Genomic DNA, 25,323 nt, shown 5'->3' with positions numbered 1-25,323 from the left:
GTGATGGGGATGGGGTAGGGGGGAGCAGGATGGGGGTGTCGTGTGTCTATGTCCCCCCCCCGTTTTATTCCCAGTTTCCAGGGGAGCACCTGGGGGTCCTGGTTTCTTGGGGCGGACAGAATCCAGCCCCAAGTTGCCCCTCGGGGGGGGGCCCCGTCCCCTCCCCAGCCGCCAGTGCCGTGGGGTGGGGAAGGGGCTTTATTTCCAGGCGGGGGCTGAGCCCCAGGTGGCTCCTCTGGTGTGGGGGGGGGGCAGCGGGGGTCCATCTTGTCGGGGGGGGGGGGTTCAAGGGCGGGGGCCGTCGTCGGCGGGGGGACGGCGGGAGGAGGCTTTGAACACGACGTCCTGCTGCTGCGCCCGCCTCGCGCTGCCTCGTGGAGGTGGGGGGGGGGGGGGGGGAAAGGGCTGCGGTGAGAAACACCCTCCCCTGGGGTGGGGGGGGGGGGTCGGGGCTCCCCCCTCGGGGCAGGGGGAGCCTCTCACCGCATCCTCTTGGCCACGAAGTGGGCGGCGAGGAAGAGGCAGAGGCAGCCGGAGCCGGTGCCGAAGACGATGGCGACGATTTCGCCTGCGTGAGGCCACAGAGAGGCTCAGGGGGGGTCCGCGAGGGGGTGACACCCCCCCCCCCAGCTATCCTACCCCCCTGCTCCCTCCCCAGGTTGGGCCATACCTGTCAAATACCCCTTGGGGCCTGGAAGAGAAAGAATTGGGGCTCAGCACCCCGCCGGGGCTGCAGGAGATGTTTGAGGGGTACGGGGCGGGGGGGGGGGCCCTTCCCACCTGCCCCCCTGACCCCCCCGGCTCTCACCCCTGGGGAAGGACGACAGCACCAGCCGCTGGTTGAGCTCCTGCGGGCCCCGAAAATTATCCACCAGCGGTTGGGGCTCGGGCTCGGCCTCCTCTGTGGCGTAAAGGCTTCCCTGGAGCTGCTCCAGCTGAAACAGGATGGGGGTGCGCTGGGGGGTTTGGTGCTCCCGGCCTAAAATTGGGGATTTTTCGGCCCCAAAATTGAGGATTTTCACCCCAAAGCGGGTCCTACCTGGCTCAGGCTGATGCGGACGGGCTGCTGGAAGAGGGTCCAGAGGACGCCCTGGAAGCAGGGGGGGGTGGTGAGGGACCCGTTGTAGCGGTAGTAGAGATCCAGGCGTGGGGGCAGCAGGTCCTGGACGCTGAAGGAGGGGATGGTTGTCGTCTGGCCTAGAGGGGGGAGCAGTTGGGGGGGCGCAGAGAGAGAATTTAGGGGTGTCCCCCCCCCCCCCTCCACCTCGCTCGCGTGCCCATCGCTCACCGGCGTAGCGGATGCTCCCGAGGTGGCTCAAGATGTTGTCGTAGGCGGGGTGGGGGTCAGCACCCACCTTGGGGGGGGGGAGTGAAGCGGGGAGGGGGTGTGAGGAGGGTGTCAGGGGTAAGGGGGGGGGAGGATTTTGGGGGGGTTTTGGGGTGCGGGTACCTCCAGGAGGACGCCGAGCACGGCCAGCCCGCCGGCGTGGTGCTGGGCCTGGCTGGCGTTGGCGAAGCGCTCGGCGTCGAAGTGAACCACGTGCACCTGGGGAGAGCGGCTCCGCGCGGGGTCGGGGGGGGGGGACGGAGCAAGGACGGGGGCCCCCCCGCCACCCCTCTGCCCCGTTCCGTTCCCAAACTCCATCCTGGCACCCGGAGCCGCTCCCGCACCCGGTTCCTGCTCCCGTTTCCCCTTCCTGCGCCCCTTTCCCGCACCCGGACGCCTTTTCCCTGCCCCTTCCGGTACCTTCTCCCGCGCCTGCACCCGCGTCCCCTCCTGCCCCCCTTCCCGTGCCTTTTCCCGCACCCTTTCCCATTCCTGCACCCGTTTCCCCGCCTGTTTCCTCTCAGGGGCTCCGCTTCCCGTTCTCTGCCCCCAATTCCCGCACCCATTCCCACACCAGTTCCCACCCCCGGTCCTATTCCCGCACCCATTCCCCCTCCCGGCCCCATTTCCCACCCTCTTTCCACATCCTTTCCCCATTCCCACCCCATTTCCCACTTCCCAGCCCTACTTCCCACCCATTCCCCAGCCCCATTTCCGCATGCATTTCCCATTCCCACCCCATTTCTGCATCCGTTTCTCACTCCCATTCCCACCCCCATTTCCCCTTCCCATCCCCATTTCCCACCCCATTTCCACACCCATTTCCCATTTCCCACTCCCATTTCCCACCCCATTCCCACATCCATTTCCCATCTCCCACTCCCAGCTCCATTCCCACACTCATTTCCCACCCAATTTCCACATCTATTTCCCATTTCCACGCTCATTTCCCATTTCCCACCCCATTCCCACATCCATTTCCCACTCCCAGCCCCATCCCCACACCCCATTTCCACATCCATTTCCCATTTCCCACTCCCATTTCCCACCCCATTTCCACATCCATTTCCCATTTCCCACCCAATTCCCACATCCATTTTGCATTTCCCACCCCATTTCCACACTCATTTCCCATTTCCCACCCCAATTTCCCACCCCATTCCCACACCCATTTCCCCTTCCCACTCCCATTTCCCACCCTTCCCACATCCATTTCCCATTTCCCCCCCCCATTTCCAGATCCATTTCCCACTTCCACCCCATTTCCCACCCCATTCCCACACTCATTTCCCATTTATTTCCCACTCCCAGCCCCATCCCCACACCCCATTCCCACCCCTATTTTCCACTTCCATCGCCGTTTCCCCCCCATTTCCCATTTCCCCCCCCAGTTTCCCGTTCCCCCCGTACCTCGGCGGGGGCTCGGTGCCCATCCACCAGGTGCTCCGCGCCGCGGCCCCCCCCGGCCCGGCCCCAGTGCAGGTGGAGCTGAGCGGCGGCGAAGGGCCGGGGCAGCCCCCGCACCCGCAGCGAGGGCGGCAGCACCAGCACCGCTGCGGGGGGCCGGGGGGGGGGGTCAGCAGGGCTCTGACACACGGGGGACCCCCCCCCAGACCCCCCCTCCTCGCCTCGAGGCTCACCGGTGTGGCCGTTGTTGCCCAGGGTGAAGGTGGGGGTGTCGGGGTGCTGGTAGCCCACGGGGCGAACGGGCGGCAGCGAGGGGTCCACCCGCACCCCCCGCGTCTGGATGTCGATGGGCGACTGGGCCCGGCCACCGCACGCCGGGTGGCCCTCGGGCCAGTGCTGCTGCCCGTGGGGGCCTGAGGGGGTCAGAAATTCAGGTGACACCCCCCCCCCCGAGCCCCCCCAGCACCCCAACCCCTCACTTGGGCCATGCGGCTTTACCCAACGTGACCCAAAATACCCTCGTTTCTCCCCAAAAAGCAGGACACGGGGGAACGTTCCCAATCCACGGGCTCGTTAATCTTCTGGGGACATTTTTTTTTTTTTTCCGCCTGGGGGAGCGGGGACAAAGGCAAAACGGGATGGGGGGGGCCCGGGGGGGTCCCCGTGGGGACGGGGCTGAGCGGGGATTTGGCCGGATCCGAATGGGATTTGGCAGGCGGAGCGCGGCCGGGCCTTACGTAAAGGGGGACAATGGGCCCATTGGAGCGTGAGGGGGACGCGGGCGTTTGGGGGGGGCTGCACCCACCCCCTCCCATCTTTGGGGACCCAGTTAGCCTGGGGGGGGGGTCACCCATCTGTCTCCTTCCCATTTGGGGTGACCCAGGGGTCTGGGAATGGGATGGGGGGGCTGCACCCATCCGCCTCCCTCCTGGTTTGGGGGGATCGAGGTGACTGGGGAGGGTTTTTTTTTTTGGGGGGGGGCTGCACCCACCCTCTCCCATCTTTGGGGACCCAGTTAGCCTGGGGGGGGGTGTCACCCATCTGTCTCCTTCCCATTTGGGGCGACCCAGGGGTCTGGGAATGGGGGGGGGGGGGCTGCACCCATCCACCCCCCACCCTTCCCGTGGGGGGGGGGTGTGTCCCAGGTGATGCCTCAGCTCCGGGGGGGGGGGGGGGGGACAGGGACAAACGGGGGGGTCCCTGGGTGCGGCCTCACTCACCCTCATATGCCCAGTGGGGACCTGTGGGGGGGGAGCAGAGGTGTTGGGGGGCGCGGGGGGGGCGATGGGCTCCCCCCAGCCCTTCCGCGGGAGCCCCTGTGGGTGCTGGCGGCTGCACCCACGGCGGGAATCGGGGCTCGGGGCTCGGGGGGGGGCACTCACCGGCGGGCAGGGCGGGGGCCAGGCCCCCCAGCAGCAGCAGGGCTCGCAGCATGGTGGGGGGGGGCGCTGGGTGCCGCCGGCTCGGCCTTAAATACCCCCCCCAGGGGTGGCCCCCCCCCCCGGGGGGACGGGGGGGGGGGGGGATGGAGGGGCCGGAGCCGGGGCGTGGGGATGGGGCGTTGGGAGATTGGGGTGATGGGGGGGGCCGGGGGGGGTCTGTGGGGTTTGGGGGGGCTGTGAGCTCTGGGGGTTGGGGGGCTCTGGGGGTGTTTGGGGGGGCTGTAGGGTTTGGGGGGGTCTGTGGATTTGGAGGGGGTCTGTGCGTTTGGGGGGCTGTGAGCTCTGGGGGTTTGGGGGGCTCTGGGGGTGTTTGGGGGGGGCTGTGGGGTTTGGGGGGGTCTGGGGTTTGGGGGGGGGAGGCCTTGGGGGGGGGCTGTGGGACTTGGGGGGGCGGGTCTGTGGGGTTGGGGGGGTTTGGGGGGCCTTGGGTGAGGTCTGTGGGTTTGGGGGTCTGTGAGCTCTGGGGGTTGGGGGGGGCCTTTGGGGGGGGGGTCTGTGGGACTTGGGGGGGGTCTGTGGGGTTGGGGGGCTGTGAGCTCTGGGGTTTAGGGGGCTCTGGGGGTGTTTGGGGGGGCTGTAGGGTTTGGGGGGGTCTGTGGATTTGGAGGGGGTCTGTGGGGCTTGGGGGGGTCTGTGGGTTTGGGGGGGCTTTGCAGGGGCTGTGGGTTTGGGGGGGGCTGCGGGGCTATTGGGGGGGGCCCTGGGCTGGCCCCTACGGGAGCTCCCCGGCCCCGCCCCCTTTTCCCAGCCCCGCCCCCCCGCCCGTGCTCCCCGCCCCCACATGGGGGCCCACGCGCCGCCCTCTGCCATTATGTAACGGCGCCGAGGCGAGGCCGCGCCCCCCTCCGCCCCCATTGGCCGCGCCTCGCCGTGACGCGCCGCGCGAACCGTCGTCTATTGGCGGGCTGGCGGGCGGGGGCGGGGCCATCCGAGGGCGCACACACGCCCCTCCCCGCGGCCAGGGGGCGCTGCCCCGCGCCGCTCCCCCCCCCCCCTCGCGTCACCACATGGAGGGGCGTGTCCTCGGCCCCACCCTCCCGACCAATCAGCGCAGGGGCGGCCTCCGCATTGGGCGTCGCGGACCAATAGGAAGCTAGTGGGCGGGGAGAAACCAAGAGGTTCCGCCCGCTGCCGGGGAGCGGTGACCAATAGGAGCGCGGGAGGGGCGTGGCCCAGCGGGAGGCACGTGCGGCCGCGCACGTGTCCGCGTGGGGCCGCCGCAGCCGGGGCGGAACCGGCGCCGGTACCGGGACGGGGCGGCGATACCGGTACCGGGACGGGGACACCGGCACCGCCGCCGGCAGCAGGTGGGACCCGGGACCGCGGGGCGGGGGGGGGGCGGTTCCCCGGCCTGGGCGGGGGGGTCCCGGTGCCGCGGGGACCCCGTTCCCGGCGGGGGGGGGGGGGGGGGCGGGATCCCGGTGCTGGGGGCGGGACCAGAGGGGGTGAACCGGCGCCAAAAGGGGGGAAACCGGGGCTGGGGGGTCCCGGGGGTGGTGTCGCGGGGTTGGGGGGTCTGTTGGTCCTGGGGGGGGGCGGATCCCGGTCTTTGGGGGGGTCCTGGGGGACGCTGTGCTGGGGGGTCCCCACCGTGGGTGGGGAGGGTCTTGGTCCTGGGGGGGGGCGTCCCGATCTTGGGGGGGGGGGGGGGGGATCCTGGGGCCGGTTGGGGGGGGTCCTGGTCCTGGGGGTCACAATACTGGGGGTGGGGGAGGTCCCCAACTTGGGTGGGGCTCTTGGTCTTGGTCCTGGGGCTGGGGGGGGGTCCCCGATCTAGTGCGGGGGGGGGGGGGGGGGCGGTCCTGGGGGTCCTGGTCCTGATTATGGGGGTCACAGTGCTGGGGGGGCGTCCCCACTTTGGGTGGGGCTCCTGGTGCTGCCTGGGGGATTGAGGGGGGGGGGTCCTGGTGGGTGGGGGGGCCATGACAGTTTCTCTATTTCCCATTTTTTCCCAATTTCCCCACTTTTTGTCTCTTTTTTTTTTTTTTTTTTTTTTTTCTCTTTTCCCTCCCAGGTAGCCTCAGGCAGTGACACCGCAGGAGCTGAACCCAGGGAGAGGCTCCTCTCTGGGGGGGCTCCCCCTTGCCCCCCCGCCCCACCAACACCACCATGGAGCCCCCCGCCCGCGCCTGCTCCTGCGGCTCCTCCAGCCCGGGGGGTCCCTCCGACAGCGAGGCCGAAGCGACCGCCCCCCCCCCAGCACCCCCCAAACCTGAGCGGAGCCGCAAGCGACCGGGGGGCTCAGATCGAGCACCCCCCGAATTACCCCCGTCACCCCGCGGGGGGAAACGACCCCGAAAAGGGGATGGGGGGGACGCCCCTCCCAGCGACGGTGATCGCCTCTTTGCCCAAAAAGTGAGTTTTTACCGGCAAAACGGAGGAGGGACCCCCCAAAACTGGAGGGTGGGGTGGTACCTGGTCCCCTAAAAATGCATCTTCTCCCGGTTCTGCCTCAGTTTCCCCCACCTGAAATGGGGTGGGGGGTGAGGGGGGGGGAAAGCAGATTTGGGGGAGACACACACACACATGACACCCCCTCCCTGCTCCGGATCCACCCTCCTCCTCCTCCTCTTCCTCGCAGTGCCGGGAGCTGCGGGGCTTCATCCAGCCGCTGGCGGAGCTGCTGGAGGGGCTGAAACGGGGGCGATACGACAGAGGTGGGTGCCCCTCCCGTCCCCAAATCCCCCCCCTTTTTTTTTTTTTTTTACTCAGCCCCCCCCCTCAATCCTCACTTAAGGAGAACTCACAGATTTTGGGGGTTCCCCCAGGGCTGAGCAGCTTCCAGCAGAGCGTGGCCATGGACCGGATCCAGCGGATCATCGGGGTCCTGCAGAAACCCGAAATGGGGTGAGTGTCCCCCAAAAATCCTCAGGGGGGGGGGGAAGGGGGCAACGGGACACCCCCTCATGGGGTGTTGTCTGTGTGTGTCCCCCCCCAGCAGCGGGATAACGGGGTTCTCTCTGCTCCCCCCCCCCCAGCGCTCGGTACCTGGGGACGCTGCTGCAGGTCGAGGGGATGCTGAGGGTCTGGTTCCCCCACGTCGCCCCCAAAGCCCCCCAGGATCCGGCTCCCGCCTCCGCCCTCCATCGCCGTCGCCCCCCCGCCGGCCCCCCCGGGGCTCCCCGCTGCCGCCGCCTGCCCACGGACAGCCCCCCCTCCCTCCCGGGGGGGACATCGCATCGAGGGGGGCACCCCAGGTGCCACCACCCCACCCAGACCGGGACCCCCACGTCCCCCCCGGAGCCAGATGTGTGACCCCCTCCCCGAGCTGATGGGGGGGGGCGGGGAGTTGCGTCTCCTGGATTTCTTGAGTTTTGCCTTTTTTGATTTTTTTTTTTTTTTTTTTTTAAAAAAACCCACCAACTTGTGGACAGTGAGACCTGCGGGCGGGCGGGGCCGTCCCATAGCGGGGGGGGGGGCTCTGAGACACCACCACCCCCCCCCCTCGGTGACCCCTAAAACCCTGGGAATGTTGGGGGGGGGGGGGGGGGGGGCTCATGCCTTGGCACACCACGCTGAGGATGGGGCGGGGGGGGCTGGCCCCCCTCGCCGGGCTTGTGCCTCCCCCCGCGCCGTGTGGGGTTTGGGGGGGGCCGTGTGTGTGTGTGTGTGTGTGTGTGTGTCCCCCTCAGTGTGGGGCTGCCCCACGGCTCGGCCCTGCTGGAAGCAATAAAAGCCGCGGGAGCGGCCGGGGCCACCCGGTGCCGGTGTCCTCTGTCCCCCGGGGGGGTCTCTTGTCCCCTGGGGGGGGTCGGACCCTGCCGTCCCCCCCTTGTTGTGCGTCCGGGGGGGTCCCCCAGGCCCGCCGCTCCCCCCCACATGATATCCCTGCTCATGACCCCTGACCTTGTGACCTCTGCCCCGTGACCTTTGCCCCCCCCCCCCGGTACCCCAGATCCCAGCCTCGCCCTTTGGTGCCCCCCCCCCCCCGCCAGGCTCCGCCCCCTCCCGCTGACCTCCACACTAAGCCCCGCCCCCAGCGCGCGGTGCCGCCACCGACTTCCGCTTCCGGGGCGGGGACCGGAGCGGCCGCGGCTCTTCCGGGACGTTCCGTTGCGATCGTGACCGGTGCGACACCGGGACGGGGATGGGAAACGGGACCGGGCGGCTCTGCTGGGGACTCCGGGGGGGGGGACACACACACACCGACCGGGTCCTTCCGGGAGGGGCGGGGCGGTTTTACCGGGTCCGGCCGTGACGGGGGAAGGCCCCGGGGGGGGGGGGGGGGGAGGTTCCTGCCGTGTTTCCCGGGTTTGAGGTGGGAAGAACCGATCCCACCGGGGCCTACCCGCCGTCCCCGTCCCCCAGCAGAGCGGCGGCCGCCATGGCGAATCACCTCCGGTTCGTGGGCCGCACCGTCATGGTGCAGAACGGCAACGTGGAGGCGGCCTATGGAGCTCTCAATAGGTGAGGGGCTGCCGGGGGGGGGGGCTCGGGGGGACCCCCGGGGTGGCGGAGGGGGGGCTCGGGGCCTCCCTGAACCTCCGCAGCTTGGCCGAGAGGCGCTGACCGGGCAGACACCGGCCTTGCGTTGGGTTTGGGCCGGTCCCGTTAAGCTTCAGGGTTCACGGATAGAACGATTTGGTTAATTAAACCCAGTGTAATTAGTTCTTGTCTGGGGGCCTCTGAAACTGCCCCGGCGGTGCCATCAGTGGGGTTTCTTGTCCCGTTTGACCCCGGCAAGGGGGTTCGCGGTGAAGCAGCGGGCGCTGTCCCGCGCGATGCCCTGGTCTGAACTGGGGAGACGCGGAGGGGGCTCAGGGGAGGAGGAATCGGCTGGGCGGTCGCATTCAGGGGGCTGCGGTCGGTGGGTTGATGTGCCGGGGGGAGCGGCGTTAAACATCCCCTCCCCAGGGGCCTGGGCAGGCTGGAGAGGGGGGACGTGACACCCTCACGGAGCTCAGCAAGGCCAAGGGCAAGGTCCTGCCCAGGGGTCGGGGCAATCCCCAGCACAAACCCGGGCTGGGCCAGGAGGGGCTGGAGAGCAGCCCCCAGGAGAAGGGCTTGGGGGGGCCGGGGGGTGGAAAACTGCCTGTGAGCCACCAACGGGCGCTGGCAGCCCAGAAAGGGCCCCGTGTGCTGGGCTGCACCCAGAGCAGGGTGGGCACAGGGCCGGGGGGGGATTCTCCCCCTCTGCTCCGCTCTCTGAGCCCCCCCTGCAGGGCTGGGTCCAGCTCTGGGGCACCAACAGCAGAAGGACACGGACCTGCTCCAGCGGGGCCAGAGGAGGCCACGGAGATGCTGGGGGGGCTGGAGCCCCCCTGTGAGGACAGGCTGGGAGAGTTGGGGGGTTCAGCTGGAGGAGAGAAGGCTCCGGGGAGACCTTAGAGCGGCCCCCCAGGGCTGAAAGGGGCTGCGGGAAAGGGGGGAGGGATAGGACAGGGGGAAGGGGTTTAACCTGAGAGAGGGGAGATTCAGGGGAGATCTGAGGCAGAAATTCTCCCCTGGGAGGGGGGTGAGGCCCTGGCACAGGCTGCCCAGAGCAGCTGGGGCTGCCCCCTCCCTGGCAGGGCTCAAGGCCGCGTTGGACGGGGCTTTGGGCAACCTGGGCTGGGGGAAGGTGGCCCTGCCCGGGGCAGGGGGTGGCACTGGGGGGGCTGTAAGGTCCCTCCCAACCCAAACCTCTCTGTGATTGATTTCTGGGGCTTTTCTCTACACTCGAGGTGCCTAAAGCACACACTTCAGGTTTAGGAGGGTCACGTGGGGTTTTTCCCACCAGCTCTCTGCCCGAGACGGATCAAATTAAATTAAAATGAATTAATAAAGCAAATCACCACAGAACCTGGCAGGAAGGCAAAGCGAATCCCCAAAGTTTCGATCCGCTGGCAGCTCGTTTGTAGGAAGAAGGGGGGGCGGAGGGGGCCGTTGGGGGGTGCAGGGCAGGGGGAGGCCCGCTCCGTCTGACCTCGCCTCTTCCCCCGCCGCAGGATCCTGACGCAGGACGGGCTGGTGGACGTGGTGCGGCGGCGCCGGTACTACGAGAAGCCGTGTCGGCGGCGGCAGCGCTTGGCCTACGAGGCGTGCCGGCGGGTCTACAACGCCGAGATGGGGCGGAAGATCAGCTTCCTGGCGCGGGGCAACCGGCGGGACCCCTGGCTGGGCTGCTAGCGGGGAGAGAAACCCCTCCGCGTTAATAAAAGCCCCTCCCCTTGCTCGCGTTTTAATTAACTGCACGTAATTACGGGCAGGGACGAGGCGGTGGTTTCCGCGCTGGCGGGAAAAAAGCGGGGGGGCGTGGCGGTGCTTGGTCACGTGATGTGGGCGGGGATAAGAGGACGGCCAGTATTTGCTCGGTAGGCACCGCCCTCCTCCTTCCCGGCATCCTCTGCGGGGCGGGCGCGCAGGCGCCGCGGGGCCGTTTCCGCTTCCGCCCCGACGTGCCGTCGCCGTCAGGGCCGCCGCTGCCGCCGACCGGGCCGGGGCCTGCGGGGGCCGCGCCCCGCCCCGCGCGCTCCGGTGAGGGGAAGGGACGGGCTGGGGGGAGCCCGGTGGAAGAGGACGCGCCTGAGGGGAGCGGCGGGCTGGGGGGAGCCCGGCGGGAGAGGACGCGCCTGAGGGGAGCGGAGCGCCGGGGAGGCCGCGCCTGAGGCGGTGCCGGGTCCGGGCAGCGCGGAGCCGTTCGCCGCGGTCCCTCCGCGCTGATGCTGCCTCCCCCGGGCCGGGGCCCTGCTCGCGGTCCGGAGCTGCGGGCTGTGCTGGAGGCTGGAAAACGTTGAAGGGGGGGGGGGGGGCGGCCTGTGCGGGCAGAACCGTAGCTCGCGCCTCCGGTAGCGGTGGGAAACCGAGGCCGTGTGGGAGGCGACCGGGCTCGGCGGGGACCGGCTGGGTTCCCAGCGGCGAGTTGGAGCGGTTCGGTGGCGACCGGGCTTGTGGAGCCACATCCTTAGTGTGTGCCTCCGGCCTCTGCTCGGTGGCTGGAGCCTCCGCGGGAATTACGAGGTTTACTCTTTTTATTAAAAAAAAAAAAACAACAAAAAGTTGAACCCTTTTTTTTTTTTTTTTTGTCCTTAAGGGAAGCAGTTTCTCTGGCCGACAGGGCCGCAGGAGCATCGCCTTCAGGTTTTCACCGTTCTGAAAAGTGACATTGTGAAGACGGTTAGTGCCTATATATATATATATATATATTTAAAAAAAAAAAATCTGCTATAGGTTTTCTTTCCCCACCGGGTTCCCCGTTGCCACCCCACGAGTCCCCGCGGTCTGAGGGGGCTCAGGGGGCAGGTTTGCTGCTCCAATATTCCAAGTGAAACGCCGTTAAACCTGTTGCGCTCCTCTGCCGGTCCTTATTAGATTACATAAGTTGAAAATTAATATAGAGCTTAAAACAAGCCCTAACTGTATAAATTTTGTTTTTAAGAGCGTATGTGCACAAAGCTATTGATGTGTCAGTGTGGTAATTAATTATTTCCGCTCGTCTTGAACCTCTGGCTTTGTCCTGAAGCATTATGTCCTAAAAAGTCAGAATTTACGGGTTAAACTTTGTAATAATGTTCTTTTGGGCAGTACTTGATGCTATATTTGAACACATCTCTGAGAAACCTGCTGTAAAAAGTAAGTGGCCGTGGAGATTTTCAGGTTTTTGGTTGCAGAGAGGGACGTGCTCTCCAGAGGGAGCGTCAGCAGACAAAATCTGTAGATTGATGTCTTTTTGGCTGCTGTTTGCAGCCCCTAAATTGAAAAATGTTTCCTTAGAACTAACGCCCAGGCTCTTAATTCTTAGTTTCAGGAGTGATAACCGTATTTGATCGGATTTCTGTTAAAATAGACCCACGTTAACATCAAGGATCTGGAGGCCTTTTTATGCAGAGAAGAAATGCCGAGGTCAAACATATTTCCTTAAGAAGATTTTCTCCTCTTTCCAGATAAAGGAGACTTGGTTTCCAAATCAGATTAGGGCCTGGGTGCTTAATTAAACGTTATTGCATCTGCAGACTGGGACTGACGGTGTGAGATCTGCTCAAAATTTCACGGCAAGAAATTTTTGCCTGGAAAAAAAAAAAAAAATCTGTAATTTTGGGTTCGCCAACGTTGGCCGCTGGTTTAAGCAGCAAACGTGGAGGCAGCCGGGCACGTGCTGAGCTTTTTAGTATCAGTGAAGTGGAATGTGTTTGAAGTGGTCGGGGAAGAGGCTAGTTAAGGGTGAGTGGGTACGTGTGGGGTTTTTTTTTGCCTGTTTGAAGGGTTTTTAGGTCGCGTTGCGCGTGGCAGGTTTGCGGTCGCTCTTTGGAAAACGTTGAGCTCAGGCTTGTGGGTCTTGAGGCGCGTGGCCTGGCAGCCACGAAAAGAACAGAGGGAAGTTCTGAGAGGCCTGAAGGGATGCCCCGAGACTAAACATTTTTGTCCTGTTTGTGGTTGATTCCTGCGTGAAAGCGCGGCCTGATCCAGGGCCGGTGTGGTGCTCACCCTGTGCCCTTCCCTCATCCGTGGGGGAAGGCCGGTGGCTGTAGGAATTTCAGGGCTCCCCTTCGCGGGGCCTGATGCTGCAGCTTGTCTGCTCAGGTCACGGGCTCCTCTCTGCTGGGGCCCTTCCTCCACAGGTACCTCGTCTAATTTTTAGCTTGCGTTTTAAAAATACGGCAGCAAAATTCGTCTCCGAGAGGTTTCACCACTTGTGAGGTTTTTCACAAAGGAGAAAAACGAAGCAACGATTACCTGATGCTTTATTTTACTGCGGTTTTCTCATCTCTCTTTTACAGGTACGAGGAAAATAATTCACTTCGGTTCCTGGCCAAGATGTCGCTCTCCAAAAGGGAATTGGACGAGCTGAAACCATGGATCGAGAAGACGGTGAAGCGGGTCCTGGGCTTCTCGGAGCCCACCGTGGTGACGGCAGCGCTCAACTGCGTCGGGAAGGGGATGGACAAAAAGAAAGCGGCCGGTACGTCCCGTGGGCTCCACCCCTGACCCCGCAGCTGTTTGCAAAGGTGGTCAGACCCCTTGCTGGGGAAATATAGGGCTGCAAAACTCCTCCAAGAGCCTGGAAATAGCCCCAAATCACATTTAAACTCGTTCCCTGTAATCCCGGAAGCCTGGTGTCCTGCGGGTGGCGGTGAGCTGCGTGGCGTCGTGGTTTCGTTGCCGGTGGCGACTGGCAGTGCCTGGGGGGCAGATGCCATCCATGCAGGTGTGAGATCTGGTTTGCGTTGAGGTGGTTTTCTAAAGAAACCCCCTCCCACACCTGGTAGCTCCCGAGTGTACGTGCAGGTGTACCCCCAGGGGTGATGCTGACTGAGCCTCGAGGAGTCAGAGGTGAGTACCTGCAAATCCACACAGACAGGTGAGACACGACCAAAAGCCTTGGAATGCATCACAAAAACTGAGGAAATAAAAATTAATCGAAGGCCTCTTTTTTTCTAAAGGAATTGAAAACGATAATTTAACCCATGGCTTTGTTTCTTTCAACCATTAGAGCCCTAATTTTTATTTTCTAGTCGAGGCCTGGACTCTCTTAATCCTTCAGAGTTTAAAGCTCCTGACAACAGGATCCGCAGAGCCCAGGCCGCAGCCCCCGCTGCGTTAGTGGGGTTGAATCCACCTTTAAGTCTTTTTTTTTTTTTTTTTTTAACAGCTTTGCAGAAGTCTCCTGCGAATTCTCTGTTCTCCTCCTCATCCTAAACAATGAATTCTGAATTTTCCAGACCACCTCAAACCTTTTCTTGACGATTCCACCCTGAGGTTTGTGGACAAACTCTTCGAGGCGGTGGAGGAAGGCCGAAGCTCCAGGCACTCCAAATCCAACAGCGACCGGAACCGGAAGCGAGAGCTGAAGGTGATTATTGATTATTGATTTATTGATTGCTTTTTTTTTTTTTTTTTTCCTTTGTGGTTTGGTGGCCGTGGAGGCAGCACTGATTACTCTGCCACACTTTCCTCTTCCAGAGAGGTACATCTCATAATGCTTAAAGTTCAAGAGAAAAGACCCTTCTCCATGATGAAGTGTGTGAGCCTTTACCTTTCGGTTCTCTTTACCTTTGGATGAGGTAGCACCGTGCTCTCTTTGGTGGAAACTTGGGCTTTTGATTTCTTTAACGATCTCTGCTAGGCTTGTGCAGCTGAATTAACTCCACAGGGCTCTGTCTCTTGATTTCCTTTCGTCCTTTTTACCAGCCTTGGCAGGGCTGGGTTTGCACTGGGAGCCTGGGGTAGGTGCTCCCAGCTCCCAGCAACGTCCCGTGGTTCTTCCTTGCCTGGATTTGCCACGTTTCACTCTGTCAGCTGGTTTTCCCTGTCAGCCAGCGAGTGGGACTATCTGGTGGGTGATCTGATGGGTTTTCATTCTCCTCTTCCATCCGGAATCAACAGAGGGTGATTTTTTTTTTTTTTTTTTTGGTGACAACCCCTGTCGTAGCAGAAGGTTAATGACAGCAGGAGGGATTTAATAGCTCTCTGGTGTTTCTCCCATCTAATGCTTGTCTGGGATGGTGGAAGTCTCACGCATCCAAACCTGTTTTCACCTCCTTTCTTCTCTTGAAGACTTCACTCGCCATCTTCTGGAATTGCATTTTTTCCATCACTTGCATTCCGAGTTTAAAAGGGGCTACTCTCCATCCTGTTCCCTGCTTGCAAAGTAAGTTTCCTTTCACTTTTTCTGAGGTTCTTATTTTATGGCAATCTGTGTTTCTCTATTTGTAATCATCACTTAATCTCGGTTAACTAGAACAAGCCTGTCCAGGATTTGGATCTCTTCAGGTGTGTTGGGAGAGAGCTGCCTCCACTCTCTGTTTTCTGTTAGAAAGTCGCTTTTTCTCCCACTGGCTGCCTGAGGCTTTAACCACTGCCAGAAAAAGTCTCCTCCGGGTCCGGGTCGCCCGTTAACGAAGTGGTAAAGCAGCTTCTGTCCCTCAGAGCTGGTACAGCCCGAGGAGCAGCAGTGCAGCCTGCTTTACTGATCTGGAGAGGTTTGGGTTGACACGTCTCAGCTCCCTGAGAGCTTAAAACGACCTCAGTCTTCCGCAGCTTTCTTGGTGCCAATAAGCATCTTTCAAGTATTTTTTTTTCCACTTTAATTTGGGTGTTGGGCTGGCACAGCTGCCATTCAGAAGCGAGGTTTTGGCCAGGCTGTGGATCCCAGCTGCTCCCCTCTTGCTTTTGAACCTCTTGGGGAGGTGGCGGAGAGCTGGGGACGTCGTCCATCCCCTCGCTGCTTGGCGCTTCGTGGTGGCGGGGTTGCAGCCTGCAGCCTGGCACCGTGACTCTTGCTGGCCCCGTGGCGCAGCTGAAGCGCCTGGATTCTGCTTTTCTTCACAAAGACTTAACTTTGATTTGGTTGAACTTGGATCGTGCCCGTTTTCCTCGTGGCTTGGCCTCTCCTCTGCCTCGTGGCCGTGGCCGGTGCGCTGCAGGACAGCAGGAGGGGAGGGAGCCTGTGGCAGAGGGGATCTCATGCTGGCAGAGCGGAGCAGGGACAGGGCTGGCTGTGCACTAGATGATCCTTTTCCAGCAAAGCTTCTGCTGGGGCATCTCGCACGACTGCAGGCGGCCGCCGGTGTCCTCTGCTTCCCCACTAACCCAAAAGCAGCTGGGAAGTGGCAGAGCAGATCTATCCTCTTGGCTCCTGGCGTGGGGACAGGCGTCCCGCCTGCCAAATCATCAACCCCTCTCTCCAGAATTATCTTTCTTGGAGCTCCTCCAGCAGGGTCTAGATCTGTCCTGACGCTGCTGTAACACGAGCTGCTCTAGGCAGGTTGTCAGATCGTGGTCATACTTGCAGACTGACTTGCCCCACCACACACACCCCAGTGCAGGTTTTAGAGTTAAATTTGTATTCGCACGCTTAGATCTTGTAGCAACAAGCAGTGGATTAATTCGGAACGCTACTCACTGGTCGTGTTAGCTGTCTTCAGCACGCTGCCTGGCCTGCCTTCTCTCTCCTTGGTTAACTCTTGTGGGGTAGGTCGTTGCTTGGGAAGTTTCAGGAACTAAAACGTAATGGTTTACACACTTTATACTATGGGCAAGTCCTTTCTCTTGAACTTGTAGGTTTTCCAAGAAGTACCTGTGTCTGGATGAGGAAGTGTCCTTGTAGAATATGAACCGTTATAGTGAAGAAGGGATTGCAACTAACGCTTACAACCGGTGTGTATATTTTCTTTTCAAATAACACCTTGACACACACACTACAGTAACACGGTTGCACGGACACATCTGGTTTACCACACACAAACCAGGCATTGACTAGACGAAATCCGTGGCCGCAGTCTCACGAGCTGGGCCCTGCTTGAGCAGAGCTCTGTGTAGAACAGTGCTTGAACAGTTTTTGGTTCGGTGGCCCTCGTGCTGCGCCCCGGTCCCGTCGGCGTGGTCGTTGCTGAGCTGCGGTTCTCCGGAACCGCTCGGTTTGGAGCTCAGCATCTTTGGATCCGAGCTGGAGTCAGCTGGGTGGGAGCGTGAGGGAATGCTGCGGGTGTCCCCACCCGCCCTGGGTCCTTTTGGGGAGGCCGTGGTCAGCCAGCACAGCTTCCTTCACCCTCTGAACTTCTGGAAGACGTGGAAACCATTTTACCCCGAGGCAGGTCAGCTCGTGGGGGAGCTTTTTCCATCTCTCTGGGTAGTTGAGTGAGACCTTAAATCTCCTCGGTGCCACAAAAACCTTTGACCGCCTGAGAGAACAATCCCAGAGTCATTCCGGTTGGAAAAGCCCCTCGGGATCAGCGAGTCCAACCCTCAGCCCGACTCTACAAAGCTCTCCCCTACCCCGCATCCCCCCACAGCTCATCCCAACGGCCCTGAAACCCCCCCAGGGATGGGGACTCCCCCCCCCTCCACTCTCTGACCATTCTTTGTGAAAATTTTTTTCCTCGTGTCCAGTCCAAACCTCCCCTGTTGCAGTTTAAATGACAGTGGCTTTTACACAGGCACGTCCCTGTGGTGTCTCCTGTCCTTCACGCTCTTGGATGGATCATCAGTGATGCTTTGGTGGGGGAGCAGGGCACAGGCTTCCTAGGTCAGCCTGCGAGCGCTGCCCTGCAAACTCCACAGCACAGCGGAGTGAGGATCTGAGCCAAACGGTGGTTTCTCATCTCAAAATGCTGGCCCTGAGGAGAACTCTTTGTTTTTAACCGCAGTTTTCTCCTTCTCTTTTATGTTAGGATGTGTTTGGTGATGACTCTGAGGTATCCAAGGAATCTTCTGGCGTCAAGAAGCGGCGCATACCACGATTTGAGGAGGTTGAGGATGAACCCGAGGTCATTCCGGGCCCGCCCTCAGAGAGCCCTGGGATGCTCACCAAGCTCCAGGTCAGTTTAACTAGGCTGTGACATGAGCTCTGCCCCAGAACGGAGCTGCCCGTGCCCAAGATCTTGAATCCTAGCATGGTTTAGTGTTTATCTAAATTCATACCACGAGCTGAGCAAGCCAACGGCAAGTTGCCTTTGACTGTTCTTCATTTGCCACAATCGCTGCCAGTGCTCCCCTCGCCTTAGGCTAGTGATGAGCCTTCAGTTGAGGAAAGTTTGGATGTTCTCTTGGTCTTGGTAGAGAGTGCCTGCGCTGTCAAATTCCTACTCTACAGCTGGAGGTTGTTAATCAGAGCAGTTTGATACTGTTCTGTTCTCACTAAGCTGGGTTGTTTGTGTTTGCAGCTGTAAAAGGGTGCTGAGGACCCCTCCTCCCCTGACAGAAGGAAGGAAAATTCATTGTTTGATTTTTCTCCCCACAGATCAAACAAATGATGGAAGCAGCCACCCGGCAGATTGAAGAGAGGAAAAAGCAGCTGAGTTTCATCAGTCCTCCAACACCACAGGTACCTACCAGAGGCAACAGCCAGATCCTGTGCTCCCCGTTTTCTACTACGACATGTTGACTTCAGTGTGGTGAAACAGGCACGTAACAAACCTTCCTCCTTTTTTCAACAGCCCAAAATTTCTTCCTCATCCCAATCGGAGCGTCTCCCCATCGGCAACACGATCCAGCCCTCCCAGGCAGCGACGTTCATGAACGATGCCATTGAGAAGGCCAGGAAAGCTGCAGAGCTGCAGGCCCGAATCCAGGCTCAACTGGCCTTAAAACCGGGGCTCATCGGAAACGCCAACATGGTGGGGCTGGCCAACCTGCACGCCATGGGCATCGCGCCGCCGTGAGTACCTGCCGCTGGGCAACTAATCCTCATGGGTGTAATGCCCACGGAGGGGCTGAGCAGAGGCTTCTCCAGCACTGCTGGTTCCCTAGCGCTGGCCTTAACGGCTGCTGAAGGAATAAATTTTATTATAAAATGGTGAAATGGAGGATACTCCTTCCTTGGGTGAGACTCTCCCATCTTCTGCACGTGGGATTTGAGTCCTTTCTGGCAGCACAGATGAGACTTAAACGTATGAGGAGGCCTTTCACAAATCGTGGGCTGGTTTGGTGCTTACGGTGGGAAGAAGGCTCGTGTTTCCTTTGAGTTAGAACTGCGGACTGGTTTGGGTTGGGAGGGACCTTACAGCCCACCCAGTGCCACCCCCTGCCCCGGGCAGGGCCACCTTCCCCCAGCCCAGGTTGCCCAAAGCCCCGTCCAACGCGGCCTTGAGCCCTGCCAGGGAGGGGGCAGCCCCAGCTGCTCTGGGCAGCCTGTGCCAGGGCCTCACCCCCCTCCCAGGGGAGAATTTCTGCCTCAGATCTCACCTGAATCTCCCCTCTCTCAGGTCAAACCCCTTCCCCCTCGTCCTATCCCTCCCCCCTGATCCAGAGTCCCTCTCCCCTTTCCCGCAGCCCCTTTCAGCCCTGGGGGGCCGCTCTAAGGTCTCCCCGGAGCCTTCTCTCCTCCAGCTGAACCCCCCAACTCTCCCAGCCTGTCCTCACAGGGGGGCTCCAGCCCCCCCAGCATCTCCGTGGCCTCCTCTGGCCCCGCTGGAGCAGGTCCGTGTCCTTCTGCTGTTGGTGCCCCAGAGCTGGACCCAGCCCTGCAGGGGGGGCTCAGAGAGCGGAGCAGAGGGGAGAATCCCCCCCCGGCCCTGTGCCCACCCTGCTCTGGGTGCAGCCCAGCACACGGGGCCCTTCCTGGGCTGCCAGCGCCCGTTGGTGGCTCACAGGCAGTTTTCCACCCCCCGGCCCCCCCAAGCCCTTCTCCTGGGGGCTGCTCTCCAGCCCCTCCTGGCCCAGCCCGGGTTTGTGCTGGGGACTGCCCCGACCCCTGGGCAGGACCTTGCCCTTGGCCTTGTTGAGCTCTGCGAGGTTGGCACGTCCCCCCGCTCCAGCGTGCCAGTTAATGCTGTACTCCTATTTTAACGCAGCGTTTCTTGTCTTGCCACCAGGAAAGTGGAGCTGAAGGATCAGACAAAGCCTACGCCACTGATCTTGGATGAGCAAGGCCGAACTGTTGATGCGACTGGTAAAGAGATTGAGTTGACTCACCGCATGCCAACCCTAAAAGCAAACATCAGAGCTGTGAAGAGGGAGCAGTTCAAACAGCAGCTTAAAGAAAAGCCCTCGGAAGATATGGAGTCGAACACTTACTTTGACCCCCGGGTCTCCATAACCCCAGCCCAGCGTCAGAAACGCACCTTTAAGTTCCATGAAAAAGGCAAATTTGAGAAAATTGCCCAGAGGTTGCGAACGAAGGTATTTGAGGTCTTGCCATGCTAACTGACAGCACAGAAGTGAGGGTTCGGTTCGGGATGGGAGTTGATTCTCCTCTCCTGGGATGAGAAGGGATGCCGTGTTGGCTTTGAGGAAGAAGCTTTTTCAGTAAAGTCACCTGAAACTTTCCTGTCAACACTGTTCTTGGTGGAAAGGCAGGCGTCCGAATTAGAACGTCTGTGTGGAAAGTGTTCTCTTACAGCTGTCTTCACTTGATGAAAAGACCAAATTTTTTTTTTTTTTTTTTGATGAAAGTTTGAAAATTTCCAAAGAGAACAGATATTTTATTTTTTTTTTTTTTTTTTTTTGGCTGAGCGTTCTTTCCACAGAAATGATCACCCTAGAGGTGGAGATTTAAAAGCGTCTTAGTGAAATGCCTGAGTTCCTGGGGAAAAGGGGAGAGAAGAGCTTTATTAGACAGAAAATTCCGGGGGTAGGATGCCTAGGGAGACATTTTTCTCAGTAATAAGACCAAATTTTTCGCAAAATTGTCAGCTTCAGCAAAAGCACTCCGCTGTCACGTGCGGTGTGGTTTCTTCTGTGGTCTGCTTCTGATTGTTTAAAGCAAAACCCCATCAATAAATCAGCAGGTGCATACGTGTTGTGCTTTTCTTGAAGGTTGTGCTATTTTGGAATGACCTTTATGTGCCATTTTTCTTCTCCCCCTTCTCAGGCTCAACTAGAAAAACTGCAGGCAGAGATCTCGCAGGCTGCCAGGAAGACAGGGATACACACTTCCACCAAATTGGCTCTGATTACCCCAAAGAAGGAGCTGAAGGAGGGGGAGATCCCGGAGATAGAGTGGTGGGACTCCTACATCATCCCCAACGGCCTTGACTTGTAAGTCATTCACTCGCCTGGTTTTGGTCGTTGTGCTGCAGCAGGAAACATGGGGAGCTTCCCGGGGGTAACACGCTGAGCACTTGGGCAAATCAAATTCCACCTCCCTCATCCCCCACATCCAGGGTGGCACTAGGTTTGCTCCCGAAGTCTCTCTTGAAGCTGGTGGTGGGCAGCTGCCTTTCTCCCTCGTTGGAGGCAGTGTTCCCTCAACGACTGAGAAAATGGCTGCTGTGAAGTCAGAGGGATTTTTTTCAGCCCAAAGTTGGTGTGTTGGGTGTTTTTTCAAGCCTGAGTGGTGTGTACCAGTCTGGTTGATGGTAGAGTTGTGGGAAACCTTCCTCCTAACCGTGGACTGTGGGTGGATATTCCGCTGGAGGAGACACCTGCGCATTAATACCGCATCACTGCGTGTCTCCTCCAGCACATGGAGCTCTGATCTGTGCTTTGGGTCGGGCTTTGTGTGTGTCACACACCCACCATGGCTGGCCCAAGGGAAGCGTGTTTATATATTTAATTTTTTTCCGTGGCTTGTGTTTAAGGGAAAGCAGGAATTCGGGCTGGGAGGTTTGCAATGACGCCCAACTCTCTCCTTTCTAGAAAAGGTGGAACGTCTTCAAAGAGGGACGAGTACTTTGGGATCACAAACCTCGTGGAGCACCCGGCGCAGCTCAACCCACCAGGTACTGCCCCAGTTTTGGTCAACTTTGCTGTTTAAGCACGAGACAAAATACTCTGAGCGGCTGTTGCTTGGTGGGGTGAACCAGCATGCAAACCTCCACTTGTAGCACTGCAGCCCAGCGTCTCTTGTCTCTGTGAGAAGTAATTGTGTGGAGATTAAGGTGAAAGCTCTGCAAAAGTAGCTGAAATTGGGAGGGAGAGTCCCTCCCTGAGTTTTTTTGGGAACTGGATATAAAATGCGTAGGGCTTGCCTGCCGACGGCCTGCTCGGTGCTCGCCGGGGTGGTGGTGCAGACACAAGCTCCTTACCTCTGGCAGGTTGGTTTTGACCTTCTTGCCCTGAAGAAAGGCCATTAAAATAACCACGGAGTATTTCTGTTTTCAGTAAAATCAAAATATAGCCAAAACGTGTTTTCCTGGTTCCGTGTTTGGTGCCTGCAGCGCCGCAGAGGTCGGGTTTGTCGGTCGAGCGTGGCTGTAACAGTGTGGTGTAACGGTTGCAGGTGGTATTTTCTCTTTTTCAAAAGCAGATTTATGTTTATTTTGCCTCGTTTCTCTTCCCAGTGGACAGCGACACACCAGTGACCCTGGGTGTTTATTTAACTAAGAAAGAGCAGAAGAAATTACGGCGACAGACTCGGAGAGAAGCCCAGAAGGAACTGCAGGAGAAAGTCAGGCTGGGCCTGATGCCACCGCCAGAGCCCAAAGGTAAATGACAGCTACAGGGCGGGCAGCTGCCGGCAGAGCTCTGGGCTAACGTGGGCTTGTAGCCATCCCACCAATGGCCCGGGCCACGCGTGGACGTGGTTGGGAAGGATCTGTGTGTCGGTGGGATCCGGTACCTCCCCGTACAGTTGGTTTACGAGCCTGTGAGCCAGCCTGGTGTTCCCGTGCTTTACCGTTAACGGCAAACCGGTGTCCAGCAGGAGCCTCTCACATCTCCTCTCCCGTTCCCTTGCAGTAAGAATTTCAAACTTGATGCGAGTACTGGGGACAGAAGCTGTGCAGGACCCCACAAAAGTCGAAGCTCACGTTAGAGCGCAGATGGCGAAGAGACAGAAGTAGGTGGCACGTTGTACCTTTTTTTTTTTTTTTTTCTTCTGTATTTTTTAGGTGGATTTAGCGCTGGGGCTGCGTTTGTACACAACAGGATCCTTGAACTGATGTAGCGAAGCAGAAGCAGTGTGATTTTCTGCGTGTTGGTCTCGTAGCCTATTTCATCTGCCTTGAATGACCCCCCCCCCTCAAGGCCTGTGGGGGGAGTGGGGTTTTGAGGTGATTTCTTGCCACTGGAGAGTGGCCTCGTGGTCCTGTATTAGAGTTTCGTAGCATGATGATGATCGTCATTGCAGTTGTTACTAATTGGTGCTTTCAGGGAAGAGACTGAGGATGAATTGGACTGGTGACTGGATTAAAAAAAGCCCACGTGCTAATTTTTAGTTCAGGCAGGTGCAGGCAGAAATCTGGGCGGGAGTTGCAGCTGCTTTGGGATCTGCAGAACATATTCTGTGCTTAGGAAGAGAAGGAGCCGTTTCGATGCCGTCACAGGTAACACCACAGGCTGCGTTTTGCTTATTGCTGTGTCTCTCTCTGCATCCAGAGCTCACGAAGAAGCAAACGCTGCGAGAAAGCTCACGGCAGAACAGCGAAAAGCCAAGAAGGTTAAAAAGCTGAAAGAAGACGTTTCGCAGGGAGTTCACATAGCTGTGTACAGGTCAGTGCTGGGCTGGCTGCTCGTTGTGGGGGTTCACTGTAGGTCTCTTGCTAAATACACCTGAGACGGGCCCTGTAGGAACGTGCTGATAGAGAGGAGCAGCCTTAAGTAGCAAGACTGTTCACCCACTCCTCAGGTTTCCATCAAGCATGAAAGAATCCCAGCCTGTAGCAATTCCCAAAACCCACATCCCTTAACTCATCCTGTTAGAGCTGAGCACTAAAAACATGGAGCAAAGTTGGAGTATTTGAGCTGGGATTGAAGTTTCCGATGAGGAGAGTCATTTTCCCAGCTGTCAGAGCTAACCTGGTACGTTGATGTCCAGAAATCAGGAAACTTCCAAGAGCTAAATCAAATGAGAATGGGACAGACACCGCCTCTCTGAGCAGTCCAGTAACAAACGTGTGTCATTTCGAGGGGTGGGTAAAGCCCCTGAGGGTCTGGAGGAGGAAACACTGGACCCAGAGTAGGGAGCTCGTATGTCTGGTGATAATATTTCTGGTTTTCCGCAAACATTTGTGTTTGTATTTTTTTTAATTTTATTCTAAGGGTCAGAAACTTGAGCAATCCAGCAAAAAAATTCAAAATCGAGGCGAACGCTGGCCAGCTGTACTTAACAGGCGTGGTGGTTTTACACAAAGATGTCAACGTGGTCGTCGTAGAAGGAGGTGAGGACTTCCAAGGCAGGCTTTTGGTCACAGCGTAGCATTCAGAACCTTGCCTCTAGCAAAAATTACTGTGAAAACTGTTGACTGAGGGTTAGGGAAGGGCAAGGAAGGAAGGAGGCTGTTTGAAATTCCCTTAATTACGGCTCTAATGGGGTTAGTGCTGACTGCAGAGTGCACCGTAATCCAGTTAGAAAACCCAGCGCGTTTGCTGTGGAAGGGAAAAACACTTGGTTTGAATCCTTGATGCTCTGAGCGGATGCTTAGGGCGAGGAGAGCCTGAGCTCTCAGTCTGGCACGGTTCCTCACACTTTGTGCTGTTGTAAGTAATTTTTGTGAGGTGTTGAGGAGCCTGTTAGGTGGCCGAGAGCTGAGTACCTTGCCGAAGGACGTGGGAAAGGCTGGGCCACCCCAGGGATATTCGAACTGGATCGGCCTTGCTGTGCCTGGTCTGCTGGGAAGTGTTTCTGGGTGTTGTTTGTTTTCAGCTGCTTTTTAGAACCTCCTAAAATCTGAAGGTTAAAGGACTTATTCTGAACGTTGAGTCTCGGTTCTTCCCTAGGCCCCAAAGCACAGAAGAAATTCAAACGTCTTATGCTTCATCGAATAAAATGGGACGAGCAAACATCGAACACAAAGGGAGAGGGTAAGCGTAAAACTGCCGGGGGGAGTGTGTGTGAAATGGGGGTGGAGCTCCCTGCTCTTCCTCTGCCTTCAGGACTAAAATTGGCAGCTTTTTTTTTTTTTTTTTCTTTCAGATGATGATGAATCCGACGAGGAGTCTGTTAAGAAAACAAACAAATGCTCTCTGGTTTGGGAGGTGAGTTGTGGGCGTAATTCAATACGGGGGGGGGAAGGTTTTTTGTAATTCAATTCAGCGAGGCAGAAACGATGGTCTGAGGCTTTGGATCGCTCACGAACCTGCTGCTCTGACTCTTTTTTTCTTTTTTTTTGTAGCATTTCTGGAGCTGCAGCAGCACGGGGAGCATCTTCCCCACAAAATGTTTATTTTCCCCAAATCACCAGGAGTTGCTTTTCCCAGCACTTTTTCCTAAAGTCATAAACCATCTGCTTTCTCCTCCCAGGGCACAGCGAAGGACCGCAGCTTCGGTGAAATGAAATTTAAGCAGTGCCCCACGGAGAACATGGCACGGGAGCACTTTAAGAAGCACGCGGCAGAGCACTACTGGGACCTGGCCCTCAGCGAGTCCGTGCTGGAGTCCACAGACTGAGGCGGGGGGCTGCCATCGCCCCCCCTCCTCCTCGCACCACCGCACCCCTCCCGCCGGATCTCGGACAGCCCCTTCCGCCCCTTGCTCTCCTCAGCACACCGATTAAAGACATATTTTTTAAAACAAATCACCCTTACGCTTGTTTTTGGGGTAAAGTGTGTGTGGGTGGTGACAGTGTTTTGTCTTTGCTGTCTGGAATGGAGTGGGGGGGGACACACACACGCACCTGCTGTCAGGGGGGTGTTTGAGGGAAGGCGGGGGTCTGGCGGTGGCAGCAGGCACCGTAAACTGTCTGGGTTTTTTTTTTATTTACACCGTAAAGTGTTGAGGTTTTGGGGTTTTTTTATTTTTAACAGCCGACGCGTTTTCCCGAGGCCGTACCCAAGGCCCCGCGCCCCCCTGCCGGCCGCCATCTTGCGGGGCGGGGGGCACGGCGCAGGCGCGCAGGGGGCGGGGCGCGC

The 25,323-nt window shown here is 59.1% G+C and overlaps 4 protein-coding genes across 5 annotated transcripts; 3 read left to right on the top strand and 1 right to left on the bottom strand.

Annotated features, from left to right (window-relative positions):
* CA14 (carbonic anhydrase 14) lies at window positions 1-4,197 on the bottom strand. Its single transcript, XM_074929251.1, has 11 exons — window positions 4,117-4,197; window positions 3,955-3,975; window positions 2,968-3,147; window positions 2,738-2,880; window positions 1,451-1,546; window positions 1,289-1,355; window positions 1,040-1,197; window positions 809-935; window positions 671-691; window positions 484-568; window positions 1-367 (listed from the first exon to the last, which is right to left on the bottom strand). Exons 1-11 carry the CDS (start codon window positions 4,166-4,168, stop codon window positions 286-288), a joined length of 1,032 nt encoding a protein of 343 aa, XP_074785352.1. The 5' UTR covers window positions 4,169-4,197; the 3' UTR covers window positions 1-285.
* A 1,162-nt stretch (window positions 4,198-5,359) lies between these two features.
* On the top strand, window positions 5,360-7,518 carry CIART (circadian associated repressor of transcription). The gene is made up of 5 exons (XM_074929182.1): window positions 5,360-5,483; window positions 6,191-6,531; window positions 6,758-6,833; window positions 6,945-7,023; window positions 7,155-7,518. The coding sequence occupies exons 2-5, from the start codon at window positions 6,286-6,288 to the stop codon at window positions 7,429-7,431; spliced, it is 678 nt and encodes a 225-aa protein (XP_074785283.1). The 5' UTR covers window positions 5,360-5,483; window positions 6,191-6,285; the 3' UTR covers window positions 7,432-7,518.
* Window positions 7,519-8,157: 639 nt separating this feature from the next.
* MRPS21 (mitochondrial ribosomal protein S21) lies at window positions 8,158-10,328 on the top strand. 2 transcript variants are annotated; one of them, XM_074929192.1, is made up of 3 exons: window positions 8,158-8,244; window positions 8,485-8,583; window positions 10,104-10,328. In XM_074929192.1, the coding sequence occupies exons 2-3, from the start codon at window positions 8,501-8,503 to the stop codon at window positions 10,282-10,284; spliced, it is 264 nt and encodes an 87-aa protein (XP_074785293.1). In that variant the 5' UTR covers window positions 8,158-8,244; window positions 8,485-8,500; the 3' UTR covers window positions 10,285-10,328. The 2 variants fall into 2 exon arrangements, with proteins under 2 accessions (XP_074785293.1, XP_074785294.1); XM_074929193.1 differs by having other exon boundaries at window positions 8,178-8,244; window positions 8,488-8,583.
* Window positions 10,329-10,455: 127 nt separating this feature from the next.
* On the top strand, window positions 10,456-24,989 carry PRPF3 (pre-mRNA processing factor 3). The gene is made up of 17 exons (XM_074929191.1): window positions 10,456-10,632; window positions 11,189-11,271; window positions 12,873-13,054; window positions 13,815-13,945; window positions 17,265-17,411; window positions 17,834-17,917; window positions 18,030-18,250; window positions 19,407-19,713; window positions 20,405-20,571; window positions 21,172-21,254; window positions 21,816-21,959; window positions 22,213-22,312; window positions 22,852-22,965; window positions 23,515-23,633; window positions 24,193-24,276; window positions 24,389-24,450; window positions 24,716-24,989. Exons 3-17 carry the CDS (start codon window positions 12,910-12,912, stop codon window positions 24,860-24,862), a joined length of 2,055 nt encoding a protein of 684 aa, XP_074785292.1. The 5' UTR covers window positions 10,456-10,632; window positions 11,189-11,271; window positions 12,873-12,909; the 3' UTR covers window positions 24,863-24,989.
* The last annotated feature ends 334 nt before the right edge of the window (window positions 24,990-25,323 follow it).

Source organism: Athene noctua, chromosome 29 (genome assembly GCF_965140245.1).
Source record: "Athene noctua chromosome 29, bAthNoc1.hap1.1, whole genome shotgun sequence".
In the NCBI taxonomy this organism is placed as follows: domain Eukaryota; kingdom Metazoa; phylum Chordata; class Aves; order Strigiformes; family Strigidae; genus Athene; species Athene noctua.
This window is presented reverse-complemented; position numbering and strand designations above follow the sequence as displayed.